Source organism: Trichoderma atroviride, chromosome 1 (assembly GCF_020647795.1).
Source record: "Trichoderma atroviride chromosome 1, complete sequence".
Taxonomy (NCBI): Eukaryota; Fungi; Ascomycota; class Sordariomycetes; order Hypocreales; family Hypocreaceae; genus Trichoderma; species Trichoderma atroviride.
The window spans coordinates 2,327,802-2,350,632 of NC_089400.1; the positions used below are offsets into that span (position 1 = coordinate 2,327,802).

Consider the following 22,831-nt stretch of genomic DNA (forward strand, 5'->3'; position numbering starts at 1 on the left):
GGCAAATTGCCTTGGTCCATATATAATTGGATGAACTGGATGGCCAATCTCTCTGCTCGTACAGTACATACATGATGCGACGCGACGGCCCGCGCTATTCGTTGGTGGCTACCTCTGAGGTGCATGTCCTGGGAACAGCTCGAAAGCGAGCAGCCATTCTTGGCGGGCTTATGATGCAATAGCAATACGAATCATTTGTACGGATCACTCTGTATGATAAGCATGGGTATACAAAGTCGTATTACCACATCAGCTTTTGGGCATCACCAGGCGATTAATGAAGAGTGACAGCTGGGTCGACGTCGTTGTACGGCACTCACGGTACGTACCTCGTCCTAAAAGAGGCTTGCGCTCTGAAACCTTGACGGCGCAATTCAGCTCTCCTCTGCACAATCTATCTACGACAACCTCAACCACAGCTTGATTGCTTGCTTATCCTCCATTGGCGCTCCGTACGGCTTCATGCTTTGAGATGCTTTCTAGCCAGACTTGGACACTGCCGCTTCTGCTCTCTCCAGTCCCGACCGACTCTGTGGAGATCAAAGTTATGCACAGCACGTTGTCCTGGGATATGATACCAGCGGCAAGGAACCGTGGGAATCGCGATGACAGCGAAAGAAGTGATGCGTCACTTTAGCCTGGGGCGCACATGGGCTTACCTGGTCGTTGGCCTCTAGCAGTACGAGTAGGCCAGGAAGAGACCTGGCAGGCCCTAGGGCCCTGGCAATGGGAACCTGGGAGATTTTCCAGTCATGGACCATGATTAAATCGGCGACAGCTGCGAGTACGAAGCATCCGGTGATATCATCAATCCAGGTTACCAATTACCAACCAACCAGTATCTGTGCACCCGCTGTCTGTCCCAGCCATGAAGCGCTGAGACTGCGCTGCGCCCGTGTCCAGTAGCCATCGATCCATCCAACTTTGAAGCGATTGAGGCGCTGCCGGCGCTGTGGGTGCTGTGCTGCGCTCTCCTGTGCCGCGACATTATTCAGGCGCAACGCCACGGTAGCGGCAAGCTTCAACGTGTGCGCTCTCGGACTTGGCGAGAGGGCCAAATTGCACTCTGGGCGGAGATGGGAGGACCCAATACCACCTTCCAATGCACTAATTAATGCACAGGTAAGCATCCATCATGGCTCGACGGGCTGCGTGAACCGGCGCACGCCAAAAACCACACGCCAGAAATAAAAGGCCGTTTCAAGTCGTTGCCCCCCCGGACAACACCAAGACACGCAACGCAATTTCCCATCTCCACGCCTCCTCCCACCAACTATGTCTGGCGGCCAGAGCCACAGCCCCTGAATCCGCCGCCTCGGATCTTCAGCACCAGCCCAAGGCAGCCCTACCGGTTTACTCTCTGTCGCTCTTTTTGCTCTGTCCAGTCTCTTCCGCTGTGCTCCGTATCCACCACGCTATTGCTGACCTGATCCGACTGCTTGTTAATGGCCATTTTGCCGTCACTTGAACCTGTTATATCCTCCCCCAGTCCGATGCACGCGACTTGTCCAAGCTGCATCAGGCCCGCCGGCTTAAGTGAACCGTCTTCAATCCTCCATTCTCTTCCGGCAGCGCTCGCTTCTCTCCTTCGACAACACCTCTGCTCTTTCTCGGAGCCGCAAAGGAGACGACGAGCAAGGATCCGCTTCCCCTCTCCTGCAGAGCAAGCACCAGCACTAGAGAGACACACGCAGGACTCGTCCAGCTTCAACTCCGCAAACCTCTGCTTCTCTCTCTTGCTGCCACCACCGCATGTATTCCGTCTTTGCTTCTGCCTCCTCCGCCATGTCTGCCGAAACCGAGAACCGTCCGCACTCTCCCGACGCCGCACCGTCGCATGCCATCGGCGCAAAGCCTGAGCCGGTCCGCGCTCTCTCGGCGGCTTCCACCACATCCCGAGGCTCCAGCACCGATGCAAACTCCCGAGACTCGCTGGGCAGTGAGCTGTCCTCTCGAATGTCCAACTCCTCTCGCATGTCCACCATGTCGATGCAGTCCGTCTCCGGGCGGTCGTCGTCCAGGACCCGGCGCCGGGGCTTCATGCGGCCTCAAGGCACCGACTTTGCGAAGAGCGCAAAGTCCCGCGAGAGCGTGATGAACCTGGGCAGCATTGCACACCTGCAGTACTACTTTGCCCGAACCGGCCTGCTTGATGGCAAAGGCGGACAACTAGCCCGCAAGAAGCAGCCACGAGCAACACTGGATCTGGCAGTCCTGGAGGGCACAGCGCCTATGATGGTACCGACACCGACGTCTGGGGGATTCGACGTAGACTCCTCTTTTGTTTCCATGGGCAGCAGCCCAGACCTCTTTGGACAAGGTTTCATCACCGACAATGTCATGGAATCTCCCACGGGACTGGGCGAGCTGGACGACTACTCCGACGACTTCGAGGAGGACCCTGATGTTCTCCCACCCACAGTCAGCACATACAACCACAGGCAAAAGGTCGTTCCCAAGCCTCCAACGGTAGCGGAGCTTAAGGCAGAGCTAGAGACGACGCTGCGAGATGCGCTCAAGGTCCTCAAGGAAGCAAAAGCCCAAAAAGCAGGGTCACACCGTGCGGCCAGCGATGCCTCTCAGGTCAACATGCCTGCAGAAAACACCCAGAGCTGGTACGAGCTACAGGGCATGAATATCCTCGACTTCCTGACCTTGGCCATCCGCGCCGCCAAGAACTACTACACAGCCCACGAACTGCCTGACCGGTTGGACTCGATCAAATCGGAAAAACAAATCCGGACAGATCTCTTGGGCGTAATGGAGGTGCTGAAGCAGATGGCCATCAGAAACTTCAATGACGGCATGAGAATGGAAGAGATTGACACCATGATTGCCTGGATCGAAAGTGTTTTTGACATCCTCAAGAAGGAGGCGGCCATTGAAGCAACGGAACAGGCCGAGCGACAGAGCTGGTCGTGGATGACGGGCGACTGGACTGGCAAAGAGCTGGAACGTGAACGGCATTTCCTCCTTTCCATGGACCCCGACGACGAACCACTGCCTGAGTGGACGCCAGCTTCCAGCGCCGCCGAACAACCGACACCGTTCCTAGAGGCCATGCAAAACGGGCTTAGACTTGTGAGGCTGCACAACGCCGCAGTCAAGAAATCCAGGAGACGATTCGGAGCGATCCCAACCTTCCACGTCGACACGCAGAAGCCATACCGGAGCGCCGACAACCTCCGATACTGGGCCAAGGCTGCCGAGCTGCGCTTCGAGTGCAAGATCTCCATCGACGCCCTGGGCATTGTGTACAACAATGGCCCCCAAGTCTGGCTAGATTTTGAAGCGGCCATCCTAAAGTGGTGTGCGCATGTGAGGGAAGAAATCACAAACGAGTTGGTCTAAGACCCTTGTACTTGCTTTTTGCACTTTCCTCTTTTTTTCACTTTTTTTTTCTTTAATTGCGTTTTAATAATCGTTTTAATACGTGCATCTGCTCATACACTTGTTATTAATACAGCAGAAAAAAAGGCTTTTTCGCTCCTTGACGAATTCACGTTTCGATAAACAGACATTTGACTGGAGACTTCTTTTTTCAATACTTTTTTTCTGCTGGAACATGTGGCCTATCGCCATCTTGGCCTACAACTATTTTTTTCTAGCCCTTTTCTTTTTGGATTATCATTGATTCTTTCAGGACATATACATACAGATACATCGAGACAGAGGGACCGGTTTTCTCTCACTGAGACAAAGATTGACGCTATATTACTACCAAGGACACGCATTTTTTTTCCTCTGTTCCCTCTCTCTCTTAATTTTCGGTCTCTAATTTCCTTACTATATCTTTTTCATACCTCTTTTTAGCCTGTCGAATTTACATCGCTGGCGAGGTGTCTTCATTACTTGTCCAATTCCTTTTTTTACCCCTTCTTACTTGGCCCAACAGATTTTCTTTTCTTTCCTTTATGTATTCTCACTATAAACATACACCTTTTTTATTTTTGTCAATTGGGTCGAGAGGAAGAAAAAGAACTAGACAAAAAAAACGAAACAAAAAAAAACACACATCAAACAGAATGCTGTACAAATATATGGATGGATGGGTGGATGGATTGGAAGGGAGGAATTGAATAGCGCGACGAGCCTGACCTCAGAATGCTATGTCGGCCAAGATATAAATACCCCCGTGGCGTGAGCGCAGGCGCAGGCACAGAAGAAGGATATTCTTGTTTCGATAACGGTGAGGTGGACAGAATGGTAGACTGAGAATGAATACAATTGGTTATTCACAGTAAAGATTGATTTGCTACATGTGTGATTTTTACTTTGAGAGTGCACTTTGATGCGTACAAAAAGCACGCAGTTGTTTTTGTGGTATATTTGTTTTTGCCATGACTATTACCATCCAAGCCCAAAATAACGCCGTAAACAATATACTACCTAACATGTAAAAATAGAAAAGAAGAGAAATTCCTAGCCATACTCAATTATTAAAAGTTCAACATGTAATCCATCGTTTACTCAATGTCCACCTTTCGCACCTCCATCCACTCCTTGTCCACCTTGGGCACCGTAACAATCAGCACTCCCTCCTCCATCTTGGCCGTGATGCCAGATCCATCCACCTCCACGTCCTGGTCTTCCTCGGACACGCCCGCGGGGGGGCAGCTTGACCTCCTTCTCGAAGAGGCCGACCCTGCGCTCCTGGACGGACGTGAGCGTCTGCAGGAACGCTTCGTCGCCGGGGCGGTGGACGACGCCGGCGATGCGGAGGGTGCGGGACTGCGGGTTCCACGTCACGCCAATGTGTTCCTTTTTGGCGCCTGGAAGGGCGGCGTGGAGGATGAAGGCGGTGGGGGTGTTGAAGATGTCGATTGGCGGAGTGAAGGCGTCGTCGGCCTCGTCAGACTGCTGCTGTGGCTGGCGGGCATTCTCTCCGTCAGCAGGGCGGTAGTAGCGCTCAGCCTGCTCGCGCAAGTTTTGGAAGAAAGGGTGGTCCATGAAGCCGCGCATCATGCCGGGGAAGTCAAAGGGAGGCTGCGGGGGGAGGAGGGTGAGGACCTCCGGGCCCGCCAGCGCCGGGACCGCCTCCGAAGGGACCTCCGAAGCCTCGGCGCCATCCGCCGCGACGGCCTCCACAGCGGCCTCGACCGTGGCCGTGAGCGTGAGCGTGAGCATGGCCCCATCCGCCACGACCACGAGGCCCGCCGCGTCCGCCTCGTCGACCAGAGGCATCTTCGGAGGCGTAAAATGGAGGAGCACCGCCGTGGCCATGGTCTTCGCCATCGTCGCTTTCCGAGGGAGTGACTTCGGCAGGGTCGGGGAAGTCCTCTCCTTCGTGCGCGGTATCTGGAGAGGTATCGTGGCTGCTTTTCTCATTCTCAGCCTCTCCGGAAGCCGTATTCGCCTGAGCACTTCCCGCATTCACATTGTCGCTGTAAGACTCCGGATGGTCACGGTAATGAGGCGAGCGATTGCGTCTGCCACGTCCTCCGCGCCCACCACCACGTCCACTCCAGTCGGCCTCATCGGCGTAATCGTCTGGGTTGAAGGAAAAAGGCGGAGGCGGAGGCGGGTGTGGACCTCGGAATGGGAAAGGGAAGGGCGGCGCTGCGTTGTTGGTGTGGTCTACGCCGGCGCCTGGCTGGCGAGGAGCAGGGCCGTACCAGGAATGGAAAATGTCCCATGGGTTGTCATAATGGGGTGCCATGATGTTGTTATTGTTTGAAGCGAGTTGTAAAGAAGTTCAAGGTGAGGAAGATATGTATAGGTATAAGGTATACTGTTTGTGTATGAGGTAAAGTTATAGCACGTTGGAATTATCTCGTGGTATCATCCCAACTTTATATCTAGCAATAGACTAAAAAAGCAAGAATAAAGCCGCGTAACCCCAATTAATGACTGTTTTAGGCAGTCATTCAGCCAGCTCAGCAAACTACGTACGCCGTCGATACCCAACGAAGCAGAGAGAAACAGGCGAGCGGCGAATTACGCGAGTGCGCGTACAGTATGGAAGCCCGTTGATACAGCTAAAACCACCAGTCTAACAACTAGTAGCAGTTTAACTTGTAAGAAATGATTGGGAAAAGATGGTGTGACGAGCCACGCGTCATCCACCGACAGCTGCGTGGCAAAATCCCCAGAAAGCTACAGCTCTGCACTAACAAACTGAAGAGATGCGCACTACGGGAGTCGGTTCCGGACCCGAGGCAAGCCCGAGTCGGACGGTCGGTGGGCGGTGGCGCCGTGGAGGACGTGCGGCTGGGTGGGTGCCTGGAAGAGGAATATCTTTCTGTTTTGAACATTGTAATTTGTAAATTTGCATGTGAAATTTGGGGTTTGATGTTGGGTGTTTCATTGCTGGACTTGGTCTGATGATTTCTACGGCTATGATGTTCATTACAAGTTGAAGCGTGTTGGTTGGGCATGCTATTACTTGATAACCCGCAACACAACGTGATCATGACCTGACTAATTAATATATAGTATAAAAAGGAAAAAAAAAAAAAAAGAAAGAAACGTTTGTCTAGAGGCGATTCGCAAATAGTAACGCCTTCCAATAACCAGTTTGTCGAAAAGCAACGGTGGACTCGTCCGCAGTCAACAATTGCTTCTACACAGTGTAGCGATACAGAAAAGTATGCGAACATGCCAAGGCTAATGCTTTGTTTGTAAATGAGTGTAATACACAAGCAACAAGAAAGACAATGCAACGCAAATAATTGAACGGAGATGGTCTTTTAAAATAGAGTCCATCATCAAGTCAACCCAAGAGTCCGCGCACATGCCCATTCCATATGCTACGAATCTCCTCCCCTTATTTACTTAGCAACCACTTGAATCCCTCCTCCGAATCCTGAGTGTGCTTCTCAGTAATCTTCAAATCCGGAAACATCCCCCAAAACGCATGCGGCATTCCAGGGTAAACATCTCTTTTGGTAGGCACTCCGTCATCCCGGAATACTTGCTCCATAACCAAGCCGCAGTCCCGGACGGCATCGAGTCCGCATATCTGGAAATACGTCTTGGGAATGCCCTTGTGAGTAGGGAATGCCAATGGGAAGGCCTTTGGACTGAGTGGATCAGACTGATATGACTCTTTTTTTTTTTTTTAAAGAAAGAGTTAGCAGCGTATTTTGGTATTGATAGAGCAATTCAGCAACTTACTCCAGATAAACTCCACCGATGACCTGGACAGAATTGGGGCATCGGCATTCTGCTCAAGGCTGATGAAGCGATCCTTGTACTTTTCAGGCACGGTTTGATGGTTCACGCCTCCTGGCATCGCCGCATAGATTCCAGTCAAAGGAGGAGACACTTTGTCGTTGACATACAGGTGAGCTGCGATTACGGCCATCTCGCCCCCTGAGCTTTCACCTCCCACCAAGAATCCCTTCTCTGGGTCAATGCCCAAAGATTGTACGTTTTCGGCAGTCTAACATGTTGGAGAATGTTTGTCAGCACAGAGTGAAGCTGTCAATCGAATCCACATACTCATGCCTGGCATCTCTACTTACCCATTTGAGAGCGTCAAAGGCATCTTCAATCGCCGCTGGAAACACATGTTCAGGGGCAAGTCGATAGTCAACATCCACCACAACTCCTCCAAGCTTTGCAAACAACGCACAAAGCCAAGCCTCCGTGTCCAAGTCCCCAACTGTGAATCCTCCTCCGTGGAAGACGACAAGTCCTGGTCGTCCTTCAGATGAGTCACCTTTTGGCATGTAGACGCGGCCGCCAACGCTGCGGTTGTCTCGCACCGGGATGCTAATGTCCTCTTGGGTGTACGGCAGAGTGGCCGGGTCAGCTTTCGGAGTTGCGTCTTTTGCGGCTTGCAGCATAGCACGAATTTGAGGGATATCGGTGATTGTGCCCCAGGGTGTTAAAAGGGGCGACCCTGAGTTGAAAATCTTAATACAGTCAGGTCGGTTGTTAGTTGCTCGGATCATATGTACCAGCATCTCAACTATTTCTCTTACGCAATTGGGAAAAAGCTTACAGGCTCAAACTCGGGATTCAATTTGCTCAAGGCACGAATCTCTTCAATGGTAAGCATCTCGGCTGTTTGAAAGAAAAGAAAAAGAAAAAAAGAGAGAGAGAGAGAGATCGTGTAATAGGAAGGTAAATCGGCTGAACTGAATAGTTTATATTTATTGTGATTGAGTTTCAAAATTGCCATAAAACAAGATGTGAGGGTCTATTTATAAAGAAGAAGAAATGTCCAAACGCCTTTTTCACAATCTACAATTTCTCCAGCTTGTGTTTCCTATTCGTAGAAGTCCAATAAACACCAATCTCGCAGTGTAAAATTCCCAATTGGGAAACTTTTAGAGGGAAAAGGTCTCAAACCAGGCTCTAACCGTCGAGACAATGAGCGTCTGGTGCTGCCAATCTCGGGGATAATATCTCCTGGAAAAGAACCCTCCATTACAGCAAATACCCTTAAACAGCTGCCCGGAGCTAAGATCGGATCCGCAAACGGGTAGCTCTTCGCTGAAGATGCAGGGGTTCGCTGGGAGTGGAGACGGAAGCCTCGACGGCTCTGTCACATTGTTTACTTGTAGTTGGTCAGCTCGCAAGGCTTTCTATTCAATAGAATGCAGCCTCACTATTAGACAGAAATTACCAGGGGAGCTCAATTAACGAAAAGAACCCGTCAAGAAAACGACTAGCTACGAAGAATCTAGAGCGAATGACGTCAGCGGAAAACTTGCTCAAGTGCGCCAACATTCCGCGCCTGCATGTGAGATCCCAGCGCTATGATTGGCCCAAACCACTGCTTAGAAATGCAAATGCGAATCTGGCGTGACCCATTTCAACGTCCATGGCCATCCTCGAGAGAGAGAGAGAGCAAATAAAACAGAAATAGGATGAAACAGGCCTCGCTATTATAGAAACCACCACCACCACACAACATTCCACTTTGCGCTGCGACCAACGACCACCATGGACGCTAAACCTGCCACTTTCTGTACGCCAATTTGCTTTTCAATTTCTCTTCTGCGCAAAGCTAATTGTCATGTGAAAAATGTAGCCTTGGCCTCTGCGCCTGTTGCGTCTCCCGCAAAGTCCGAGAGTGCTTCCAAGCCCAAGGTCAGTTTTTCTCCCTTTTAGCATTGGTGAAGATCAAGCACTGATATCTAAACAGCCCTGCTGCGTATGCAAGGACGAAAAGGCAAAGCGTGATGAGTGCATGCTCTTCTCAACAGCCAAAAACCCTGCTGCCGACTGCGTATCCCTCGTCGACCAATACAAGAGCTGCATGCAGGGCTTCGGTTTCAGCGTATGATTTCAAACGTTTCAGCCTGGTGTAGGACTATGTACATTATAAACATTTAGACGATCAAAAGTACGGCGCTCAATTCTTCTCCGCTCTTCAACGATTCCATCACTTCGTCAAATGCGGTGCAACCGCAGGCTTTGCCGAGGTTGTGATACGATTGCCGCTGTTGGGCGGATGCAGATGATGCAGGGTGACCACCTTCTCCAAAGCCTCTTCAGCTTCCTTCTCTCTCCCTTCATATCCAGCCAGCATCATATCTTCTAATTCGCCCACCATTCTTTGTGCATTGGTTACTATTCCCACCATCTGGACTTCAATGTTCTCCCTTCTATCGGCTAGTCGCATCAACTCTACTTGACAGTATTGCCGCCTGGCTTTACTACAAGAAAAGGAGTCAGCCTAGTCCGGAGCGTGAGGTCAATATATGCTCCTTTACCGCTGGCGTTGTACATCTTCTTGCCAAGCAATGATCTTTGTTCGTAGTTCTGCAAGGGTAGTGTCAAAGTCGGCTGTCACTGCATTGATAGTCTCGTCCCGATCTTTTTTAAGCTGTTCTGTATCAATACTTCGTTCCTTCATCGTTTCTCTAACAATTAAATGGGAATATTCATCGACATACTCTGAGAAATCGTGCCTGCGCCTCCAAGGCAGCGTCGCCTGGATCAGGAGAGTCGCTGGAGCGAGAACGAGTATTTTTTCTGGGCATTGCACGAACGTCTGATTGAAAACGATCTTTTTGAGCGAAGAGAGAGATGTGGTTTTATGATAGAGAGAGATTGAACTTGAAAAGTTAATTGGGCTAAGCTTGAACTGTTCTGAGAAAGCCATCGTAGACGATTAGATATCGTTCAGGGGGGAAGGCGCGAAATACTACAGTACAGGGTCGCACACTTGAGGAAGGAGCACGCTCGGGCTCAAACGCCAAATCATCAGCGCATCTGTTATTGGTCAACTCAATTGAGCCACAAGAAGAAAATTAGATAAAAGCACAATGACAGATGCTGCATCGCATAGATTTGCATCTTTAAATTCAAATATTATCTTACAGCATCCTGCTAGAAAGCTGACTTTTTATCTATCTTGACAAAGCAATGTCGTCTATCCTCAAAATCATCTTCACCGTCTCGGCCGCCAGCTCAATGGCGCTTGTGCTGACCAAGAGTGGCTGCAATACGTTCTCCTTGGAGATGTTGGTGTTGACTCCTCCAGATTTGATGCTGACACCAGCGTTCTTCTCGCCCATCTCGTGTCGATGTCTCAGGTCAGTGACGACCTTGATGCTGTTCAGACCGGCGTTCTCAGCCAGCGTTGTGGGGATGACCTCCATGGCATCCGCAAATGCCTTCCAGCAGATGGCCTCGGTGCCAGTCAGGCTGCGAGCCTGCTTAGACAGCTGGGCTGCAATCTCAATCTCGGGAGCACCACCACCGGCAATCAAGGCCTTCTTCTTGACGAGACATCGGAGCACACAAAGAGCGTCGTGAAGACTTCGCTCTGCCTCTGCCAGAATCAGTGAGTTGGCGCCACGCACAACCACAGACACGGTCTTGCCAGTAGCCTTGGCTCCAGTGACCTTGACCATACGTGATCCTGATGATTGGACTTCCTCAATGAGATCCGCAGACCCAAGCTTGTCCTCAGTGAAGGAGTCGATATCTGCAACAGGCTTGCAGCCAGTAGACTTGCAGATAAACTCGACTTCGTCTCGCTCGATGTCCTTGATGGCCATGATGCCAAGCTTGGCCAGGAAGTGTAGGGAAAGGTCGTTGACGGCGTCTCGAAGGATAGACTTCTGGATCAAGAGCACGTTGCACTTGGCCTTCTTGATCTTCTTGGCCATGTTCAAGAGGTACAACCGCTCTTCCTTGACAATCTTGTCCATCTGGCGGTAGTCGTTGACTTGGATCGTGTTTTCCATCTTTACAGTAACAATTAGTAAAAGCCCTTGATAGGGTGACGGCGTGATGACTGTGCAGACTTACATCAGGCTTAGGGGGGCTGAGCTGGAACTGGATAAGACCAATGCGAGCCTTCTCCATTCTGAAGGGACCACCAGCGTTCTTGAGGACTGGTTGTGTAAGGACCAGACCATCCACCAGCTCACTGTCCTCAATCGTTCCTCCCACTCTTCTGATGATGCGAATGTTGTTCAGGTCCACATTCTCGGCAGTCTTGACATCGATCGTCTTAGTAATGGCGTTGACGGCCATGGGACCGAGGAGGTTTGAGTACTGAGAAACAATCTTGGATGACAGAGATGTGTTGGCAGCCTGGAGAAGGGAAGCGTTGTCGGCTAGTGAGATGGGCTGGGACATTTCGTGCAGGACTTCGACAGCGGCGGCGGATGCCCTTTGGAAGGACTCGGAAATGACTGAGGGGTGGATGCCCTTGGACAGCAATCGGTCAGCGGCACCGAGAAGGCTGCCGCAGATGACAACGACGGAGGTTGTTCCATCACCAGCCTCGACATCTTGGGCTCCAGACAGGTTAACCAGCATCTTTGCTGTCGGGTGCATGACCGACATGCTCTTGAGCATTGTGTTTCCGTCATTGGTAATGATTGTTTCCCCCTTTCCGCTTCGGATCATCTTGTCCATGCCTCGAGGGCCGAGAGATGTTCGGATCGCATCGGCGACAGCTAAATTCAGGTTAGCGATTTAACACGCTCTGTAGTGCTTCGATCGAGCAAACGAACCTCTGGCAGCGACAATGTTGGACGATCGCACCGCCATGGGCTTCTCCTTGTCCTGTGTCCATGGTTAGCGGGGCAGCTCAGGAGCTCGACGTGCAGCTTTGGGAGTCTACCTTGAAGGCGGCATTGTTGGAGTTGCCGCTTGAAACAGCCGGTGCAGACATTTTGGAGATTCTGGATTACTTCCGGTTCAATGCAAAAACAACCTCCGAAAAGCCTGGATCACGGCAAGCTTGGTAAGGAAGCAAGATCGCGGTTCTGGCAGCCTGGTTGACATCCCACCTTGTCTGCCCTACTCCGCCATATCAGTAACGGAAATTTTGGAGTCGGCGCCAGAGATAATCCATGCTCCGGCGGTACTTCCCCCCTGCCCAGCAGCTGCTATTGGCCCAAACCAGCCTAGCTCGGCAGGGTCCCAGCGACAGGCGCCAATGCGCTGAGCTCAAGGCAACTGAGATTACGGAATGCTTCTATGACCTTCATCAGCCATCATATTCAACGCGCATCACCACCAGCGAAACACCTGCACCCCTCATTTCGACCACACGACTGCTCTGGTATAACTTGTACCAACCGAAATTGTTTCTTCCGTCAGCCCCGAACTCATCTTTTTAACGGACATTGTGTCCAGTTTGCAGATCCCACCATGGTAAGCAAGACAGCTGGGCTCGATCAATGCTGGCCATTACTAACTGCACAAGCCTTCTGCAACCGGTCAAAACTGGGAGAAGTACTCGAAGAGATTCGCAGACGATGAGGTAGAAGAAAAGAAGATTACCCCTCTCACAGATGAGTACGGCCTGTCTCCCGCTGGCATGTTTGCTTGGAGCTGGTAGGAGACTAATCCAAAGCTAGGGATATCCAAGTCCTCAAGACATACGGCGCCGCCCCATATGCGTCAGCCATCTCAAAGCTCGAGAAACAGATCAAGGAGAAGCAGCAGAGTGTAGACGAGAAGATTGGTATCAAAGTATGGAAAGCAACCGCCAACGATGGATCTGTACCTTTCTAATGCATTGCCATAGGAATCCGACACCGGTCTCGCACCACCACACTTATGGGATGTCGCCGCCGATCGGCAACGAATGTCTGAAGAGCAGCCTTTCCAGGTGGCTCGCTGCACGAAGATTATCGCCGACGAAAAGGGAGACGAGTCCAAGAGCAAGTATGTCATCAATGTCAAACAAATAGCAAAGTTTGTCGTTCAGCTTGGCGACCGCGTCAGTCCCACGGATATCGAGGAGGGTATGCGAGTTGGAGTGGACCGAAACAAATACCAGATCATGTTGCCGCTGCCTCCGAAGATCGATGCCAGCGTCACCATGATGACGGTTGAGGAGAAGCCAGATGTTACCTACGGCGATGTTGGTGGCTGCAAAGAGCAGGTTGAGAAGCTACGAGAAGTCGTCGAGATGCCCTTGCTCTCGCCGGAGAGATTCTCAAACCTTGGTATTGACCCTCCCAAGGGTGCACTGCTCTACGGCCCGCCCGGAACCGGCAAGACTCTCTGCGCCAGAGCTGTTGCAAACAGAACAGATGCTACCTTTATCCGAGTTATTGGCAGCGAGCTTGTTCAAAAGTACGTTGGTGAAGGTGCCCGAATGGTTCGAGAGCTGTTCGAGATGGCCCGGACAAAGAAGGCGTGTATCATCTTCTTTGACGAAATCGATGCTGTCGGTGGTGCACGATTCGACGATGGCGCCGGTGGTGACAATGAGGTTCAGCGAACCATGTTGGAGCTCATTACCCAGCTGGATGGCTTCAACGCCCGAGGAAACATCAAAGTCATGTTCGCCACCAACAGACCGTCGACGCTTGACCCTGCACTGATGCGACCTGGACGAATCGACCGCAAGATTGAATTTTCACTTCCCGATCTCGAGGGCCGCGCCAACATCCTCAGAATCCACGCCAAGAGCATGTCCGTCGAGCGAGATATCCGATGGGAGCTCATCTCTCGTCTCTGCCCGAACGCTACTGGTGCTGAGCTGAGGAGTGTATGTACCGAGGCCGGCATGTTTGCCATCCGAGCACGGAGAAAGGTAGCCTCGGAGAAGGATTTCTTGGACGCGGTAGACAAGGTCATCAAGGGCAACCTCAAGTTCAACTCAACAGCGACGTACATGCAGTACAACTAAATAGGTTTACTTTTAATATTATTGATGTATGAATATGGACGAAACTCGGTGGGGTGTGCTGATACATGCCTAATTTTCTTGTTCCATAAAGGGAATAGAGACTAGCGTTTACCAGAGGTTGAACCTGCTGCTGCTGTAGAAACAAGAATGATGTGACACTATTGACTGACATGAAAATCCATTTACTTTACACAAAATTGCCTGCCCATCTGGCTTATAGTAGACCATGGAAGCTTTGGTGATGTGGTTGTGAAGCCTCCCCCTATTAGACAACTGCTACCAGTAATTACTGCTCAGTAGATCTTTTCAGTCGCTTTCGTAAAGTGGTATATGTGATGATCAAAATCTAACCAAACGCTTAGAAAAGCCATGTAAAAAAAGTTTCTCCTTCTTCCTATTCCATTAAGTAGCCTCTTTGTAGCACCTTGCAAATTCGCTGCCGTACCATGGCCCTCGAGGTAAAATATATGACATGTAAGTGAAAACTAGACATCAAATGTGACTGATGTATAAAAATTAAAACGCTGAAATGAAACGCGCAAAGATGAAAGCACATGCTGCTCTCCTACCTAGTGGTATCTACCTAGCCTAATAGTTTGCCTTGCTAATTGTTCCTAAATCCCCAATCCTGATATCCCAATAAATTTCAAAAGTAAAATAAAAAACAGATCCAGTGCGCTATACGTGGTAATTAAAAAGCCGTTGTAAGTTCACCATGGCGGGGAAAAATATTTTGCCATTCTTGTATTGTTTGCGGTTTGATGTCGTGAATCTTGTGGCGTTGTGATTATGCAGTGTCCATGTTGGATAGACAGCCCAGGCAGACGACTTCGCCCTCGGCGCCTTCTTCAACACAGCAACGGCTACATATCATGGCGTGATGAATGCTGCTATTGGCAGAACTTTTGTTGGGCGTGTCTTGTCGTTCATGATCGTCATGTTGTGGCGCGTGGATGTTGGTAGATGCAGCCATGTCGCATTCGTCCGCGTCGTTCATTTTGAAAGATTGCCCGACATCTTCATCTTCTTTTCCAAATGGAGGCGAATTCATGTCGTTATGAGGATCCTTCTGTCTTCGACATTCGCGAATGCAGACGAAGCAGGTTTGTTCCTGGCACGATTGGCATCTGGCGAAGGAGTCGAGGTCGGATTTCTTGGTTGGTCGACGGTGGCAAACGTGGCAGGGCATAATGGTCATACCGCCAATCTTCACAGGCGCTTTACAGGCGCTGTCGTTGCTATCATGGGCGACTTGTGATGTCGTTACTAGCAGCTCGCGAGAGGAGGCGTTTCGCCAATGTGCAGAGTGCGTGGTGTCGTCGTCATCGTGAATCGCTCGGAGTCGTTTCGTCGGAGGCAGCGTCTTGCGCGCCGAAACGCCATCCACAGTGCTCTCCAGCCCTGCCTGTTGGTTCAAGACGTGAAAGACGGTGGCGTTGGAGCCGGGATGCGAGAATCGGAGAGTTTCGCTGCCATCGTGATCCCATTTTCGTTTTGTCGTCGCACGATGGACATCATCGCCAACATAGGGCATTGTTGGATGTGAATTGGCCTCTTCAGTCTGGCCTGATGAGGATTGCTGCGGCAGCTGACGCTACTGCAGTTATAAGGGAGACGACCACTCAGATAAAATGCGATGAGAGCAAGATCGGTAGCGATTCTAGGTATATGCTTGGTAGGAAAGGACGTCTCGTAGGTAGGTAGGTAGTCGGTAGAAAAGTCGCAAAAGCGGCTCCCGAAGACGATTTCACACAGACGAGCTGTTTCGCAGCCTCTCTAGAAAAACAGAAATGAAGATTTGTTCAAAGGTAGAAAAGGAATGTCTAGGTTTCAAAAAAGAGGTTCATGTAACTTTTCGCCCCCAGTCAATTTTCGTGACCTGGATGGCCCTGTTGATCCAGCTTAATCACCGGGTGAATTTCGATCGAGGTGACGGGCTGGGGCGATTTTATTGGAGGTTTGGATTTATATGGGGCGTAGTCAGCTGGGATGATTCTCGATACAGATGGGTGCTCTGCCACTATCTACAAAGTAAGCTGCATCTACGGCCATACCATAATACGGTTGTGATTAATATTAACTGGGAGTATTTATTGAGTTATAATATATGTCAATACAATTTCTTTTTACAGCCAATTGCTCAAATATGCTCCGGTTGACGAGCTTCCATGTTACACCCCGGCTAAGACTGTTTCGCTTACATCTGCAGTTCCGTAGGTAAGGAAATGAGAAAAGGAACATGCCTTGGACATTCAACAAAAGCAAAGTAATAAATGATGATTATTATTCCATAGGCTGCATAAACGCTTTTTTACCGACAACAAGTGAATTCGACTCCTGAGAATATGCTATCAGAAATCATATCTCTCTATAGTACCTACCTCGGTTTATATAAATGTAGCACGTCATTTGTCCTAATATGAACATTAGAGAGAGATAGACAACGTTCGAAATCACTTCACGGCGAGTAGAGCTGTTTGCCCACGGTAAATTTCACACGTCTGGCTCAATAGATAATATAAAACTAGTATTGAAACGGCATCTAATTTTTTTTTCTTTAAAGCTCCGAGGCAGCCAACCCAGCCACCAACATACATAGATACATGCATCACGTCTTGACAAAAACGACCAATCCATTTTATCCGCCTCCGCCAGCACAAAAGAGCTTTTTTTTCTAAGGAGGAAACTAGTAGTAGTATACACAGGCACACAGGGAATTATAACCTCCTTCATCGGCGGACCTTGGTCTCCGCGGGAGGGTCGTAGGTAATCTTTCTGGACTTCAGCCAGGCCCACTTGTATCGCTTGACCCAGACGCTGAGAGCCCACAGAGCCGAGGTGGCAACCAGAACCTTCATACCCATCTTCTTGCGCTCGTCCATCTCAGGCTCGGCAGCCCAGTTGAGGAACTCGACAACGTCCTTGGCCATCTGGGAGGTGGAGGCAGGGGTGCCGTCCTCGTACTCGACGAGGCCGTCGTACAGAACACGAGCCATGGCAATGCCGGTACCGGGGAAGTAAGGGTTGAAGTTCATGCCGGGGGGCAACGGTGACACCCGCAGGAGCCTCCTCGGGGTAACCGGTGAGCAAGCTGAAGATGTAGTCACAGCCACCGTGGCGGGCCTTGACGATCAAGCTCAGATCCGGGGGCAGAGCACCGTTGTTGGCAAATCGAGCAGCCTCATCGTTCTTGTAGGGAGCAGGAATGTAGTCGGCCAGCTTTCCGGGTCGCATGGGGATCTCGCCCTGCTCATCGGGTTCGTCGGGGTACTCGTTCTCCTCGGCCAAAGCCTTGGCCTCGTCGACAGTCAGGACGGTACCGACAAGAGTTCGGTAGGGGACTCGAGAGAGGGAGTGGCAGCTGGCGCAGACCTCACGGTAGACCTGGAAACCACGACGAAGACTGTATTAAAAAGTCGGATGTAAGCAATCGAGCTTGCCAAAAAAGCCAATTCTTAGAAACAGAGGGTATATCTTACGCCTGGTGATCGAAGGTCTTGAAGAACTGCTCGTGAACCCAAGGGTAGTGAGTGGCATGGAGACTGTAATGAAACCCGTCAGCAATTGATCGTTTAGACAAGAGCAAGTCGTGCAAGTATTTTTATGCCGCATCGGGCACATATGGCCGTAGACGAGATGCGCAGCACTGCTGCACAGGAAGAGGGAGAGAAGTCACATACCCCTCCTCAGCAGGGGCCGAGGCAAAGGCCACGGGTCCATAGAGATGGTAGTACCAGGCCAGAGAACCGGCGGCGAGGGTGGTGGAAGCAATAGCGGCGATGTTGAGGCGCGCGGGAGAAGCTTCGGCACCAGAGCTTGTTGAAGCAGCACGCTAGAAGACAAGTCAGCTCCAGCCATTCCCAGAAACAAATCCAGCAAGTCCTCGTTGCAATTGAAACGCCCACGGCCCGACGGCCTGCAGTTGTCGTTGCAGCTGCTCAGCCCTCGGCAGGGCCTCGAGCGAAGCCGTGGGGGAGCAGCATCGTAGTTTTTCGAGCTTGTGGCAGGTTTTCGGGGCCACCCACCTTGGAGACGTTCACGGCGGCATTTCGAAGCCCATTGAGGGTGCGCGCCGGGCGCAGACACGACCTTGCCAGCATAATTGGCAAGCTGTACCGAAGCCGCAGGGGGTGAGCCGCAATCAAAAGTGAGGACGGCGATGTATCGATCTCGGGTCGGGGCGTTCAAAAGGGCTCAGCGGGAGAAGTTGATAGAGAAAATCCATCGTTCCGAAATGGGCCGACGCTGATTGGCCAAAGTCACGTGCGCATGGGATGTTGCTCGGAATGGTGGGGAGCAGCGAAGCCGCCCGGAGTGCGAGGGTGCAGCTGGACTTTAGCGGGCACGCCAGCTGTGCGCCAGCTGTCTGCCACCTGGCGGCGCTCGCTAATGCGCGCTGGCCAAGCCCGCAGCCACCCCCTGTAGCGAGTTTCATCCAGCCTTGCCCGCTGCAGGTTGCCAGGCAAACCAGGACCTTTCTTCGTGCCCCGCCCCCACCATTGTCAAAACAATCCGTCAATCATTTCGCACCTCGATACGAAGCCTCACCCAAAAAAAATTATAAGCAGGGCTCGCAGCCTCGATCTTGCTTCTCGCGCTTCCCGCTTTTTTTCTATATCTGTTAGACATCATCATACGCATTAGCCGCCGACTTTGTGCTCGCCTGCAAAATGGCCTCCTCCAAGATCTTCTCCCTCGAGGGCAAGGGGCTCAAGCTCGACACCGCCGAAGACATCGAGCCTCACCTCGCCCCCCTCTGCGCGCTGGATGACGTCGAAGAAGTGCGATTCTGGGGCAACACGCTCGGCGTTGGCGCCTGCAAGCGTCTCGGCGAAGTCCTGTCCACCAAGAAGAGTCTCAAGGTATGCGCGCTCCCGAAAACCGCCCCCTTACTTGTCCAGTGCCCTGACATCTAACGAGCCCAGTCCGCCAACTTCGCCGACCTTTTCACCGGCCGACTGCTGAACGAGATCCCGGCTGGCATTTCCGCCATCCTCACCGCTGTCCTGAACCACCCCAACCTTACCACGGTCAACCTCAACGACAATGCCTTCGGCCTCAACACCCAAGCCCCGCTTGTGGCTTTTCTCTCCTCCCACGTGCCCCTTCAACACCTGCATCTGAACAACAACGGCCTCGGTCCCCACGCCGGTATCCTTGTCGCCGATGCGCTCTCAGAACTCCACGCCAAGAAGGAGGCGGCCCGCAAGGAGGGCAAAGAGGTGCCTCACCTCGAGACCGTCATCTGTGGCCGAAACCGACTTGAGAACGGCAGCATGGCCGCCTGGGCCAAGGCCTACAGCCTTCACAACAAGATCAAGGAGATCAAGATGGTGCAGAATGGCATTCGACAGGAGGGAATCTCTCGTCTGCTCAGCGAGGGTCTCAACCACGCTAGCGAGCTCAAGATTCTTGATCTGCAGGACAACACCTTTACCATCATGGGAGCCAGGGCGCTCGCCAAGGTTGTGCCCACATGGGCAGATCTGCAGGAGCTCGGCGTTGGCGACTCTCTGCTAAGTGCCAAGGGCAGCCTCTTGCTGGCTGACGCCCTGTCACAGGGAAAGAACAAGAAGCTGGAGACTCTACGACTACAGTACAACGACATCAAGGCCGAGGGCGTCAAGCAGCTGGCTAGATCTGCAAAGACAGCTCTCCCTGCGCTGAGACGTATCGAGCTGAACGGAAACAAGTTTACCGAAGACGACGAGTCCATCCTCAACCTGCAAGAACTCCTCGAGGAGCGGAAAGAGAAGTTTGCCGGAGATATTGTCATCGAGGATGAGTGGGGTGTCGACAGCCTCAGCGATCTTGAAGAAGAGGAGAGCGAAGAGGAAGAAGAAAGCGAGGAGGAGGAAGAGGAGGAAATCGAGGAGAAGGCCGAGAAGCTCATCAAGGATGCCGAGGAGGCCCAAAAGCAGCCCGTTGCGCAGCGCAAGGACGCGGACGTGGACGATCTGGCATCGCAACTGCAGAAGACTCAGCTATAATTTTTGGCGAAATTTTTCTTGTCTTCTTGTTCTTGGTATTCTTAGTTCCCTCTCCTGCTTCTCCTCCCTCCCTTTTTTTCCCACCAGTTGGTTTATTTAGACGTTTCATTTCACATACTCCATACACCTTACTCGCACTCGCACTCGCACTCTTGCACATAGCACTCTTGACACACTTGACACAAAGTTGTTTCCTTCACTACATTACTCAATGAAAAAAAGTCGATACCCCCCTTAGAAGTCGGTGGTTCTTTCATGGTCTCATGCATATGTAAAATAATCCAGTTAGAGGAGAATGTTACCTATGTATCGTCTAGTCATCTCGGTCCATCAAAAGTATATATGAACGTATTTAGTATAAGCGCCCTCCAGCTAGGAAATCACAGTACTTCCCAGTTATACATATCACAACCCATATGTAATTACAAATGTAAAATTGGTAGAATATTATTTTTTTTACGTCTTCCTAAAAATATTGGCACTACTTCTGGCATATGTAATTGTTTCTTGGCAACATGGCAACATGCCCTCTACAAATGGATAATAGGGAGGTTGAAAAAAGGGGTAAGGAGTAAGGAACAAGGGGGGGGGAAGACACACATACCTTGACCGACATCACAGCACCACCCAGGCTCTGTAGAAAAACTTGTTAGCCATCACTGTGTCCATCACAAAAAGGTTTATGAGGTGGAGAGTTGAAAGGGTATAAATGGAGATGAAAGGTTAGTACAGCGTAACAAAGACTTGGGGAGAGAGAGAGAAAACAGAAGAGTAATTAGAACATGAGCTCAAAAATGTGCCCCAAAACCAGCCACCTTCCAAAGTAATTTTCTTGCTCATCCATTGTAAGAAAAAAAAAAAAGCAAAAAAAAAAAAAAAAAACAAGTGTATAGACATGATAATTCCATCCACAAGTGACAAATACAATAAACAAACATCCTGCAAAGCTACTCTGTGCTGCTATCTGACAGCGCCTATGGCCATGAACCGGCTATGACGACGCTCTACTATATTGTATGCGCTATTCATTACATATCCATAACATCCACCGCCTGATTCGCTCTGTGCTGTTCAAACGCGCCATATTGTTCAGCCATGGCCAGCTGCAACTGGTGCCGTGCGTAGTCGGCTCCGAGATAGACGGGGTCTGTAGAAGGCACGTAGCTTGGGCCGCCAATAGAGGTTCCAAAGTGGCTGTATGCGTCTTTTGGACGAGAGACAGACTCCTCTCGCTCTCGCTCTCGTCGCATGATCTCTTCATATCCAGACAGCATGTAAGGCTCGCTCTCTTGGCTGGCTTGATGGATCCATGTGCTGTTTGAATTTTGGACTGTCGTGCCGTCTAGGCTCATGACATTGCTAAGCTGCTGCTGCTTCTCATAACGCACCTGGGCCAAATGCTCCTCTTGGTCCATTGTCGTGCTGCTCCAAGCAAGAGCAGGGATATCTCCTCCGCTGGTGGGAGGACAGATGCTCCAAAGCTCGACCAACCGCCTCTTTTGGGTGATGTCAGCTATACGGAAGAGCTGCAGCTGTGAGGGCGTGAGCGTGGAGGGATCAACGCCGTGGTTCCGTAATATCGTCTCGGATGAAACGACCTCAGTCTGTGGCGGCTCTGATGAGCGTCTCTGTGAGTCCGAGTGCTGTAGCTGAGGCTTTGCAATATGAGCCGAGTGGTTATAGTGCTGTGATACGGAATAGACAATCTGCTGCGAGGGAACAGCCTCTTCTTGGGGCATTTCCTTGGGAACAGCCTCTGGGTTGAAAGTCATGTTTCGCGAGAAGAGCGCTGCAAGATCATCGTGGATCTGCATATTCGTCTGCAGTGATACCATGTTGCTGCAATGCAAAGAGTTAGCGCCGCGGTCTGCAAGATGAGAGGGTGTATGCATGTATGCAAGTACATGGCCGAGATTGGTGACCAATAAGATCAATAAGATGTAGGTACCTGGTGATTTGTGCCGACGATGCTATAACGAGTTTACAAAAAGTAAAAGCGACCTGGGAATACCTGCTGGTGGTCTAAGTAGTTCACCTGTTCCACGAGATATTGCAGCGTTGTATTGCTCCAAGAATAGATAATTTGGAGTGCGTGAATCCTCCTCCGATTTGGGGGGGTGACGTTTTATTAGTTGGGTATCAACGAGGACTAGGAGAGACGAGACGCTTGCGACGGGAGGCTCGAGCTGTGGCAGCAAGAAAAGAAATCTTGGGGTGTTTATATTGCACTACACTAAGATAAAATGTCAAGACGAAGTGAAGTCGAGAGAGGTTTCAGAAAGAAGAGAAGCGAAGAGTATCCCGAGGTCTCCTTTTTTATTTTAATTCGTTCGTGCCTGGAAGCGGATACTACTGCGTGCTAGCAGAAGATTGGGCTGCGGCATCAGATGCCAGGGTCGGCCAGACGAGGGGTCAAGAGACAGCGCAGCGTCTAGCGGAAACTATCGGTGCGTTGGCGATGAGCGATGAGCGTTTCAACCTGAAAGAGTGGAGGCCAGTGCAGATGGACAGCAGCAGACGCAAGAGGCACGGCAGCGGTGCAGGCGGGGCCAGAAGCACGGAAGACGCAGAGATGCAGCGAAGCCTGGTCCGGTGAGATGGAAGTAGAGAAGAAGACGACGGACAGCAGTACTCTGCGCTGGGTATATATACGGGGAGAATCAGTGACTGTTGCCCACTTATAGTGAGTCGCTGTCATACAAGGTTCCAGTTGCAATTCTTAGGCGGTTATTCGGGGGTTTTCAGGCATGTATCCTGCCTGTCTGGCGTGCAAAGCGAA

The 22,831-nt window shown here is 51.0% G+C and overlaps 11 protein-coding genes across 11 annotated transcripts; 4 read left to right on the forward strand and 7 right to left on the reverse strand.

Annotated features, from left to right (window-relative positions):
* The first annotated feature begins 290 nt into the window (after window positions 1–290).
* TrAtP1_000865 (uncharacterized protein) lies at window positions 291–4,246 on the forward strand. The gene has a single exon (XM_066110749.1). The coding sequence runs from the start codon at window positions 1,753–1,755 to the stop codon at window positions 3,349–3,351; it is 1,599 nt and encodes a 532-aa protein (XP_065966822.1). The 5' UTR covers window positions 291–1,752; the 3' UTR covers window positions 3,352–4,246.
* Window positions 4,247–4,470: 224 nt separating this feature from the next.
* On the reverse strand, window positions 4,471–5,373 carry TrAtP1_000866 (uncharacterized protein; the record flags this gene model as incomplete). Its single annotated transcript, XM_014090847.2, has 1 exon — window positions 4,471–5,373. One exon carries the CDS (start codon window positions 5,371–5,373, stop codon window positions 4,471–4,473), a length of 903 nt encoding a protein of 300 aa, XP_013946322.2.
* Window positions 5,374–5,754: 381 nt separating this feature from the next.
* On the reverse strand, window positions 5,755–8,559 carry TrAtP1_000867 (uncharacterized protein). Its single transcript, XM_066110750.1, has 4 exons — window positions 7,949–8,559; window positions 7,467–7,859; window positions 7,117–7,384; window positions 5,755–7,047 (listed from the first exon to the last, which is right to left on the reverse strand). The coding sequence occupies exons 1-4, from the start codon at window positions 8,126–8,128 to the stop codon at window positions 6,767–6,769; spliced, it is 1,122 nt and encodes a 373-aa protein (XP_065966823.1). The 5' UTR covers window positions 8,129–8,559; the 3' UTR covers window positions 5,755–6,766.
* A 247-nt stretch (window positions 8,560–8,806) lies between these two features.
* TrAtP1_000868 (uncharacterized protein) lies at window positions 8,807–9,781 on the forward strand. The gene is made up of 2 exons (XM_066110751.1): window positions 8,807–9,042; window positions 9,098–9,781. Exons 1-2 carry the CDS (start codon window positions 8,896–8,898, stop codon window positions 9,236–9,238), a joined length of 288 nt encoding a protein of 95 aa, XP_065966824.1. The 5' UTR covers window positions 8,807–8,895; the 3' UTR covers window positions 9,239–9,781.
* Window positions 9,338–9,508, reverse strand: TrAtP1_000869 (uncharacterized protein; the record flags this gene model as incomplete). Its single annotated transcript, XM_066110752.1, has 1 exon — window positions 9,338–9,508. The coding sequence occupies one exon, from the start codon at window positions 9,506–9,508 to the stop codon at window positions 9,338–9,340; it is 171 nt and encodes a 56-aa protein (XP_065966825.1).
* Window positions 9,782–10,307: 526 nt separating the features above from the next.
* On the reverse strand, window positions 10,308–12,088 carry TrAtP1_000870 (uncharacterized protein; the record flags this gene model as incomplete). Its single annotated transcript, XM_014090851.2, has 4 exons — window positions 10,308–11,150; window positions 11,215–11,870; window positions 11,928–11,979; window positions 12,038–12,088. 4 exons carry the CDS (start codon window positions 12,086–12,088, stop codon window positions 10,308–10,310), a joined length of 1,602 nt encoding a protein of 533 aa, XP_013946326.1.
* Window positions 12,089–12,323: 235 nt separating this feature from the next.
* TrAtP1_000871 (uncharacterized protein) lies at window positions 12,324–14,239 on the forward strand. Its single transcript, XM_014090852.2, has 4 exons — window positions 12,324–12,573; window positions 12,626–12,717; window positions 12,780–12,894; window positions 12,950–14,239. Exons 1-4 carry the CDS (start codon window positions 12,397–12,399, stop codon window positions 14,060–14,062), a joined length of 1,497 nt encoding a protein of 498 aa, XP_013946327.2. The 5' UTR covers window positions 12,324–12,396; the 3' UTR covers window positions 14,063–14,239.
* A 610-nt stretch (window positions 14,240–14,849) lies between these two features.
* On the reverse strand, window positions 14,850–15,596 carry TrAtP1_000872 (uncharacterized protein; the record flags this gene model as incomplete). Its single annotated transcript, XM_014090594.1, has 1 exon — window positions 14,850–15,596. The coding sequence occupies one exon, from the start codon at window positions 15,594–15,596 to the stop codon at window positions 14,850–14,852; it is 747 nt and encodes a 248-aa protein (XP_013946069.1).
* A 990-nt stretch (window positions 15,597–16,586) lies between these two features.
* Window positions 16,587–18,253, reverse strand: TrAtP1_000873 (uncharacterized protein). The gene is made up of 4 exons (XM_014090853.2): window positions 18,088–18,253; window positions 17,743–17,894; window positions 17,542–17,604; window positions 16,587–17,465 (listed from the first exon to the last, which is right to left on the reverse strand). The coding sequence occupies exons 1-4, from the start codon at window positions 18,160–18,162 to the stop codon at window positions 16,946–16,948; spliced, it is 810 nt and encodes a 269-aa protein (XP_013946328.2). The 5' UTR covers window positions 18,163–18,253; the 3' UTR covers window positions 16,587–16,945.
* A 295-nt stretch (window positions 18,254–18,548) lies between these two features.
* On the forward strand, window positions 18,549–20,459 carry TrAtP1_000874 (uncharacterized protein). The gene is made up of 2 exons (XM_014090608.2): window positions 18,549–18,924; window positions 18,988–20,459. Exons 1-2 carry the CDS (start codon window positions 18,733–18,735, stop codon window positions 20,050–20,052), a joined length of 1,257 nt encoding a protein of 418 aa, XP_013946083.1. The 5' UTR covers window positions 18,549–18,732; the 3' UTR covers window positions 20,053–20,459.
* Window positions 20,460–21,080: 621 nt separating this feature from the next.
* TrAtP1_000875 (uncharacterized protein) lies at window positions 21,081–21,887 on the reverse strand (the record flags this gene model as incomplete). Its single annotated transcript, XM_014090854.2, has 1 exon — window positions 21,081–21,887. The coding sequence occupies one exon, from the start codon at window positions 21,885–21,887 to the stop codon at window positions 21,081–21,083; it is 807 nt and encodes a 268-aa protein (XP_013946329.1).
* Between the last annotated feature and the right edge of the window lie 944 nt (window positions 21,888–22,831).